This window comes from Blennius ocellaris, assembly GCF_963422515.1.
Source record: "Blennius ocellaris genome assembly, chromosome: 6".
NCBI lineage: Eukaryota > Metazoa > Chordata > Actinopteri > Blenniiformes > Blenniidae > Blennius > Blennius ocellaris.
This window is the reverse complement of record NC_137655.1, coordinates 27192824-27202673: the sequence shown is the minus strand read 5'-3', so window position 1 is coordinate 27202673 and position 9850 is coordinate 27192824. Positions and strand designations below refer to the sequence as shown.

The 9850-nt window shown below is 42.5% G+C and overlaps 1 protein-coding gene across 1 annotated transcript in view; it reads right to left on the bottom strand.

Annotated features, from left to right (window-relative positions):
- Window positions 1-2333: 2333 nt before the first annotated feature.
- LOC308131003 (kelch-like protein 13) overlaps window positions 2334-9850 on the bottom strand; it is a 9567-nt gene continuing 2050 nt past the window's right edge. The window contains exons 3-9 of the mRNA XM_080497549.1: window positions 9577-9709; window positions 8781-8977; window positions 8293-8368; window positions 6774-7331; window positions 6370-6549; window positions 5150-5263; window positions 2334-3560 (exon numbers count right to left, since the gene is read on the bottom strand). Of these exons, the coding sequence (XP_080353675.1) occupies window positions 3064-3560; window positions 5150-5263; window positions 6370-6549; window positions 6774-7331; window positions 8293-8368; window positions 8781-8977; window positions 9577-9709 (1755 nt within the window). The 3' untranslated portion in view covers window positions 2334-3063. The remainder of the gene's footprint in view (window positions 3561-5149; window positions 5264-6369; window positions 6550-6773; window positions 7332-8292; window positions 8369-8780; window positions 8978-9576; window positions 9710-9850) is intronic.

Below are 9850 nucleotides of genomic sequence, written 5' to 3'. Positions count from 1 at the left end.
ACTGATAAACATCATATTACTACATCTACTGAAAAAGAAAAGGCAACAACTCTATGCATTATTTATTAATGCTGATGGTCAAGCAATATTTTTCTTTGATAAACTTTTTTTCTCATGAAAAATAAAATCCAAGTAAAGTGAACGTTTTCCTGTCTCAGGAACTTGAACTCATCGTTAAATTGGAGTGTATATTTGATAGATTGCTTGTCGTGTATCTTCCACTAATACAGAATTTCCCCCGTCTCTTTCTGTATCTTCATTCTTTCTGTCTTTCATTCAGGATGTCAAAACGTCACAATGTAGAAAACATCAGCGTTCCAAAGCACCTCAAAGATAACAAGGTCATTCTTGGATGAACTTAAAACATATTTGCTCACTTAATTTAGATTAATCTTGTCTTAACAAATATATTTTTGACTTCAATACTGGATATATTTGGGTAAAGATACAAACTTGGATTTTTATTGCTGCTATTACAGATTCGATTAAGTTGAATTTACATGGAATTATATTTCTCAGTGTACCCTGTTTGAAATGCACTGGATTTTCTCCGGCATTAGAAGCCCTTGGTGTATCAGCCCATATCAGGGCTGTGTGCTGCGTCATCTGGAGGTGAAGGCTGAAGCTTCAAGGATTCTTCCAGCGTCATTCACTGTCATCAGACACCCACAATTATGCATGTTTGCACAAGCTGTGGAAAAACACTTTTCAAGCCCACCTTTCTCTGAAAGCTCAAATAAACTCCACAGGAAAATAGACGGGCTTAAAAATGCAATACAAGATTTTTATTTTATGTTTAAATGCCACACATCAGTATAGAGACATAAAACACAGTCAGTGGTTCTTTACAGACAAAAAACCTCAAATGTACTCAAGTAAAAATTCGTTTTAGGACTTTTTGAAGTGATGGGTTGCACATGTACAATTTATAGCCACTGCAATACTGTAATACTCTGTAATACAACGTTATGTCAGTGTGGATGAACAACTATAACATCAGCACAGATCATGATTCAACTTGTATCATGGTACAAGCATATAAGCAATAAACACTTCGACTTTATGAGTTCTGAGCCTCTGGAATCTTTATTTGCTTTTAATTCCTGATTGTTCAGATGGGAGACGGAGGATCTCCTCACACTAGAACCCAGTAGATCTGGAACAGGAGCAGTCGGCAGCACACAGGCCGGGCCATCACACGTTTTGGGCTGCAAGCGGCAGCAGATCCTGAATAAAGGGGGGAATGACGATTTTGACGCCAGTATACAAAGGTACATTGCAGAGAGCATGTTAAGAGTAAACACCTGGGGTAGAAGCTGCTGATTGGCTGAGAAGCTTCCACTCAAAGCTTTCCTCAGGCTGCTTATTGGATGAACTGCGACAATGAGAATCACTCACTGCTCACTAGAGGCCGGGGTCAAAAGCATGGTCACAGTAGGTGGGCCGGGCCTACAGTGGGGGGTCCAGTGCAGAAACCTGAAACCTGAAAAATCTATTGAAGTACTGAGTGGATAAATACTTGGTTATATAAAGTGAGTCAGTCGCAAACAGCCATGACTGGAAATCTGTCCTCAGCACAAACAAAACCTCAGTCACTGTTTTGCCGTCTGTTGGTTGAAAATATCGGAAACATGTGTCTTTTTTTAATTTCAGACTTTTTGGTAATTAATGAGGTGATTTCAACTTGTTACATTTTATGACATTGAGGCTCCACCTCCACTACGTTCCAACTGAAAACGCTTCGTTTTAGCTCTTTTGTTTCGAGTTTTGCGTTTACACAACATTCTGAAAACAATGTCTGTTTCCATGACAATTGCAGAAATACTGTGATGAACCCACACACACACATAGGCGAGAGACCAATACGCTATTAACATTAAAAGTGGGAGTACACTATAAAACTATAAAAATCCCAGGAAAACATGGACGAGGAGTCATGACACTCTATTTAGAAAGTGGTGCAGCACTTCCACTGTGGACTCGGGGCCGAGCCCCGGCATTTACAGAAAGTGTTATTTTCACCTGTCTGAACAATGACGAAGCTCGAGCGTTTTTCAACATTTCACCAAGGGAGCCATTCTCAAAAAGTTGCATGTTCAGTGGCTGGAAGCTCCGAAACTGCAGTGAAAGTTTAGTGGGCCTTGAGTTTGTCTCATGAAAAATGTTTGTGTCTTGGAAAAAAATGTGGGGGGAATTTCTTCCCCAAATCCAAATACTTAAATGATTATATCTCATGACCGTGCACCATCGAACTTTCCAAACCTTTCACGGACACTTAAATGAGGTGCAATGGGGCTTCCCTGCCGCAGATTTCATCCTACATTACAGAGGATTCACTTCATTCACTTTAGATCAGAGAGACCGATTCAGCAGATTCACAGGAGACAAAGAAATGACTTGTTGTATTTTAATCATGTTATTTACGCAGGGAGTCATCAGTTTCCCCGTGTCAGAGATCAGAAGGCAGAGGGAGACTGAGACTCTGAAGATGGATTAGATTCAGTCCTAATTGATCATTACTTGCCATGATCCGAAATATTAATCATTCCAGCAAAGTGGAGTCTTTTACTGCAGTCTGATTGATCATTGAGTGAATATTTGATTAATCTGAATCAGCATACATACATTTAGATTGGTGGATTCTTAACATTGTTTTTTAAATGCACAAAACCTTTCTGGTGAAAAAACAATTTGTGATAATGTCTGAGTATCACACACACACACACACACGTATATATATATATATATATATATATATATTCAATGACACAAAACACTGTAAATAGGGCCTCATTTAATTCCCAATAAATCCAGTAGTTTATCTGTTAGATATGTGGAAGAGGAGAAGCAGTGTGAAGGCTGCAGACAGAGAACAGGATGTGACCCTAAAACAGAGAAGGTGCAGCAAAGCCAGACTGCAGGTTTTCGTTGTGCGTCTCTCGCTATGATCGCAGCCCACTGCTTCCTTTCCCCACCGTCTCAAACCCCACAAACATTTGTTTTCTTGCCGCTTCTCATCTGACTGGCGGCAACAACAGGAAATCCCAGCTGAAGTTGTGGCTGTCAGCTCTTCGCGGTGGGAAGCGGGCCCTCCTGTATCTGAGCCTCGTCCACGGAGCCCTCCGGCAGGTGGACCGTCATGGTGCAGGCGCGGATCCCCCCCAGCGGCTCCAGGACATCGAACACTCTGTCCCACACGTCCTGCTCGGGGTCGTAGCGCTGCACGATGTCGACCATGCACCTGCTGTTCCAGGAGTAACCCCCCACCACGTAGATCCTCCCGCCAAACACCGTCACGCCCACGTCGCTCTGCCCGCGAGGCATCGGCGCCACCACCGTCCACTGGTCGGCGTCGGGGCTGTAGAACTCGCAGCTCAGGACGTCGCTGTAGTCGCTGCTGCCTCGGAAGTGGTTGCCGCCCATGACGTAGAGTCGGTCTCCCACCGTGCACATGCAGTGCAGCCCGCGCAGCTCCATCATGTCAGCCCGCCGACTCCACATGTCAGCCGCCGGGTTGTAGCACCACAGCTCCTTCTGGAAGGTGTCACGGGTGATCCCACCTGGGAGACAAGAAGCCAGTGTGAGGAGGGAGGAGTACGGCCTGCCATGTTCTGCAGTCACCATAGAGGAAGTCCATCAAGGCCCCGTTTACACCACAATGTTTTCATTCTGGTGCGGGTGAAGGGCTTCCTCCATCCTGAGGAAATGTTTCCTTTCTATGTTGGCTTTAGCCATCCAATCCAATCCAACTTTATTCATACAGCACATTTAACACAACAGCCAGGTACTTTACAGTTAAAAATACTAATAAAACAATCGGTGAGTAAAAAACAGGGTAAAAACAATGCCACAATATTACAGTGCTCAATTGGTGATAAAAGTACATACTATTCTAAAGACTCAAGCGAATGACTGGTTGAAATGGAAAGAGAAACCATTCGGTGACTGTGGTTTGTGACGGGACCCAGAACAGTGTGGCTGTTCTCTGCACTTTTTCCAGGTTGATATTTTCTATATTACCACCTTTTGTTGATCCAAAGGAAAGGATGAGAGCGAGTGAGAGGTTTTACAGTATTTCATACACTTAATTGCTGAAGATTAATATTCATGATTTCTTGCTTATTGTTGTTTTTATTTCTTTGTAAAGCCCTCTGAATTGTCTTGTGTTGCTTTGCCTGGTGATTCATATGCGTGATGTCGTAGTTGCGTTTGGAGCGTCTTCTAACCAAAATTCTCATCTTTTTTTGACTGTGCAACTTCAGTATGTTTAACATATTGATGTATGGTTTTATGTCCCTTGTAGCAGAGCTTCATGTCCATCCTCTGAGTGTGGCGCCCTTGTTTTTTCAGTTAGTTGAAACACACAAAGATCTCAGAAGCTGCATTGTGGCTGCAAAGAGCTGTGGTCCACTCTAACAGCAGGCGCTTTTGCTTCTGGGCTCTCAGCCCCGACATGTGAAACTTCAGTTTCTGTCACTGAGTAAGATGAGAGCAGCTCTTGAGTCTGCAGTGAAACAGGAAGTGGTTTGAGAAAAGGTCAGCTGAGACAGATCAGACTTCACGCTGTTCTGTTCAAGTGGAACAACTGAGAAAATAAATTTTGTTAAAATCAGCCAACTGAATGTGAGGTTGGAATGAATGTATTGGAGACTAATGAAAATATCTTTAACCCTGCAAGACATGGGACTGTGGTTAAAAGATGTTCCAACAATGATATATTGTATAATGGTACATTTGCCAGGATTAAACTGACCAAAATGGCACACGGTTTTTGTCTGCCATTAAAAAAAATTCCTAAAGGGGGAAACTTTATATCATTCTTTGATGAATGGTAAATAAATACATGTCAAAAAAGCAGAACTAGTTGAGGAAGTAGGGTTTTCATATTGGTTGTACAGATCTGCTCTTTGTGGGACTCAGTTACTAGTTACTTACTCTATTTGCTTTTTCCTACAAGGGAAACTTTTGGTAACACCCAGTCATGACAATTTCCTTTGAATTTGTCATGAAACTGTTGAGAATGAATGTGTGAAAGCCTCATTCAGTACATACTCCGGAGTGTGGCGAACATGAGCTTAAGTTATTGAGCTCTGTTATTGTTTGTGTTTTTGTGTACGTGTGCTGTGTGTGTATCCACCAGTTTCCCTACCTGAGATGTACAAAAGCTCCCCATGAACCGCTCCGGCATGACCGTAGTGCGGCTCCACCATGTGATCCACGAACGTCCACTCGTTTGTCTTCAGGTTGTAACACTCCACTGTGTCTAATCCAGAACATGCAGGGATGGAGCTTGGTTTAGATTTGACTCGCAGCTCAACAAAACACTCAGACAGCCAAACCTTGCTACATACAGCTTTCTATTTGAATCCTGAAAATATGTTCAAGTACTGCCCATGAGCAAGACAAACTTAAATAAAATTACAAACATACTTGAAATCAATGTGACTCTAGTGTGTGACAGGCTGAATATAAAATACACATAATATTACTGCTTATTTGTACTTCATAAACTTTCTTTTAACTGTTTTGTTTCTATTTTCAAAATAAGCCAAAACATTATCAACAATGAGGAAATGTAACAACATCTAAGTCACATTACAAACTTTAATAACAAAATGGTGACATTATATTCAAACTGTATTGTTATGATGTTATTATGAACAAACAATTTGGTTAGATTACTCTATGCGATTAAATTCAATTAACATATGTAACATTAAATTACATAAGTATATATTAGTTATCTTGGATTTGATCAGGTTTTATACTATACTGAACAAAAATATAAACACATTTTTGTTTTTGCTCCCATTTGCACACTGCACATTTCAGAGTGACCTTTTATTGTGGCCACCATAAGACACACCTGGTCAATATCCATACTGTCTAATCAGCATCTTGATGTGTCTCACCTGTGAGGTGGATGGATTATCTGGACGAAGGAGAAGTGCTCACTAACACACATTTAGACACATTGTCTTCAATGTTTGAGATAAATAGCTCTTTGGTGTTTATGAAAAATGTTTGACATCTTTGAGTTCGACTCGTGAAAAATTGGAGCAAAAACTAAAGTGTTTTTATATTTTTATTCAGTATTGTTTGATTTGAACTGAATTGCTAAACTTGTTCTATATAATGTTTAATGTTGCTGATCTGAAAGATTAGATTAGATTAGATTAGATTAGGTGCATTATAAGTCAGGTTTCAGTTTCAATTCAAATTAATTCAACTTTATTTGTTGAATCAGGGTTTTCCTCAACACTGATCTGTAGATGATTGGATTGTAATCCAATCAAATCCAACCCAATCTAAATTAGATGTCATACCACTCTAACCACAAGCAGCTGTAGTATTTTAGTGGCATCTCACCGATTTCTCCTGAGACATTTCTTCCTCCGACAGCAAACAGTTTTCCCTTCAGAGCGCTGAGGTGGAAAAACGTCCTCTTGTCGTTGAGCGAGGCGACCTGAAGCCACTTGTCGAAGCGCGGGTCGTAACGGTAAGCGCTGTCGATAGCCGTCTTCCCCTTTGTGTCATAGGTACTCTGACCTGTCACGTTAAAAAAGAAGAAGAAAAGAAACAAGCAGCTTGAACCTGGTGGATGAGAAGAAGGATAAAATGCGTATAATCCAATAGAAAATTTGATTTGAACTTTTAAGGCCTTGCGTGCTGCTACTAAATTAGCATGTAGCATGTGAGGCATCTGGCCTCCTCTGGGATTGGATAATCTGAGCTGTGTGATGTGAAGAGTGTTCAGTCTAAAGGTTTCTCACCTCCAACAATAAAGAGGAAACCCCCCAGGAGAGCCACACCGTGCTGGTAGCGGGGCACGTCCATGGGCTTCAGGGCCCTCCAGTGACCCGTCTTCTCGTCGTACAGCCTCAGTTCGCGGCTGACCACCAGCTGCTGCCTCATCACGCCGCCCAGCACCACAATGTGGGTGGCGTCGGAGCGTATCTGCGTCCTCTCGGTTTGCAGAGCCGGCTGCATGAAAGGCATCATCTGGTAGTTGCTGGCCTCCAGCAGGAGGTTCACACAGGACGTGTCAGAGCGCATCATGGAGTCGCCCCCATCCTCCTCATCCTGGGAGATCTGGATGAGCTCGCCGGGGCTCATGAGGGGGAAGCGGATGTGGCGCATCAGGGCGTAGACGGAGGAGCTGCGTGTGGAGGGGTCGTAGTCCAGCCACTCCCTGGCGATGTGGTAGAGCTCCAGCTCAGAGAAACCCTCCAGAGAGTTCCTGGCCAGAGCGTTGGCCAGGCTGGTCTGAGAGAGCTGCAGGAAGCGGCCGCACTGAACCAGGTCCGACAGGTTCTGACTCACAAACTCACCTGGGTGCAACAGGACGCCCTTAATCAACAACAGCCATCAGAATCACTCAACATAAGCAGGAAAACCAGCATGAAGTGAAGAAATATAGAGACTAAGCCAGCATTCTGGTCAAGGGACATATTTTGTTCTTGTGTTATTTTGACATTCTGTGGCCTTTTACATGACGAGCCACTGAAAACGCGACTCTTTGAAAACACAGGCTCTGTCCTGAGTAACCGGCAGCAGCGCTGCGACTGCGCATGACCACCGTGGTAAATGTACGAGGAGATCAACAATCACGACATTATATTTATGGAGCATTGTTCTCTGTGCATTTGTTTGTGATTTTATTACAAAAACAACCAACAGCACCAACTCCTGGCCCAACATGAAAACTACATTGTTTTTAGTGTTGATGCCATTGCCATGTAAATAGAGAGTTTTTTTAAACATTACTGTGTAAATGTGAATGTTTTCTGAAACAAAAACTCAAAAATGTTTCCTTTTTACTTCAAACATTGTAAACGGGGCATAATTTGGCCTCTTGTTTCAGGCTCTTCGACTTCCCTCCTCATGTCTGACTGCTGCCTGACTGTGTGGCTGTCTTCACCTGGTCACTGGAGTTTTTATTGACCGCCTCCTTCGTTTTCTGGTTGTTGCTTCATCAGTGTGTTTTTAATATTGCGATTGTTGTTGCTTGGATGTTTGGTTTGCTCCACAGTAATGTGTTTCTGCTCCACCAACAAAGTTGTGTGTTCCCCTGACCCCTCTGAGCCAAACCTCACAATGCCTGCACATCCCCTTTTTGCCTTTCAGTATCAATTCAGTGCTTCTCCTATTAGGTTTAAGAAGAACATCATCTGGTGTTCTGCGGATGAAAACAGTGAGGCTACCCCGATACAGAAGCCTTGAGCTCAGTTTCCATCGACACATTTCAGGCTGTGTAAACATGTTTGAAGATCTCACTTTAGTACCACTCACCTATATTCTGCTGAACGTCCTCAAGAAGCAAGTCGGCGGCAATATGCTCGATTTCCACACAATTATCAATAGTGAGCTGGAAGAGAAGACAAGAGAAGAGAAGAGAAGACAACAGAAGACAAGAGAAGACAAGAGAAGACAAGAGAAGACAAGAGAAGACAAGAGAAGAGAAGAGAAGAGAAGACAAGAGAAATTGAATAGGGATGCTTCATTTATAAGCTCCATACAGAAAAACATCATAAATTAATACAGTAAATAATAATCTGCTATAAATCTGTTGTTCCTTTGACAAACAGCTTCAAATAAATGTTCATAATCTGAAAAACATCATTTTTGCTACTATTTCAAAGGTTAACTCAGAGTAAGTCATATTATCTAACTAATACTGTGGTTGACATGACAGAATATGGCAGGGCGGGATTTTCTCAGGTTGATGAGCAGGCGTTTGACTGAGGAACAAAGAAGAGACGTCAGAGTTTAACCTTCACCTCACTGCTCAGGAGCTGGTTGCAGAAGCTGAGGACAGGCATGACTTGCAGAAAGTTGGCGGCCTCCAGCGTGTCCTGCAGATTGGCCATGTCCAGGCTGACTTTGGAGGTGTAAATGAAGTCTATAATGTTCTTCAGACCCGACTTTGTGATGCCGTGAAGCTTGATCTCTCTCATCTCCTGCTCCCTCATGCCTCCTGAGCAGGAGAAAGCAGAGTGAAAACATGGCTTTGCATTGCTTCTGAGGATTTCTGTCAGCAGGAACACAATGTCACAGCTGATTCAGTTTGCGATGAGGATTATAGGGATTTAGTTCAAAGGAGTAATGCAGAGAGTGTTTGCCGCTGCAAAGAAGTAGGTTGAATGCAGAAGTGAGTCAGTGTGATACATGCTTCCCGAATGCTCAGCTAAAAGGGAAAGTAGGACAAATCGCCACTTCCATAAAATCTAGACAACATTTTTTTTTCATCAAGCATTCAGAGAATTTCTTTGAAGAAAAAAAAAAGCATGTTCTTCACATATTGGAAAATAATGTATTTGAAATAATATGTGTCTCTGACACAAAGCTGAAATTAATGTGGAGAAAAGGGCATATGGACTCAGTCACTGCACTATTTTTTTTTAAAATTCTGGAATCATGAAATCAAGATAAACCCGGGAAGCCTCAACCTGAGGATTAAAGCACCATCAAGACAAAAACAAAGACAAATCTGATGTATTACTTAGCAGGTATGTCTGACAGGCAGTGTGTGACCTTCACCCTGATTCATGTCTGAATGTGTGTGAGAGAACCAACCGGTGAACATGGCCTTGAAGTAGTCACTGGATGAAGCCATGATGACTCTGTGCACTGGGAACGTCTCCTTGCTGTCACCAGGAACCAAGATCACGTCACACAGAGTCTCATCTGCCCGAAAAGCATCAAGGCCCTTTGGAGAAAAGTCATTGAGCGATTTCATCTCAACGGGATTAAATTAGGAAGAAAGTATGGCTGACACACTTACTGATTCGTGGCCTTTACTACCGTAGTGTCTGGACTATGAGTGCCATCTGACCAAGACTTGTCAATC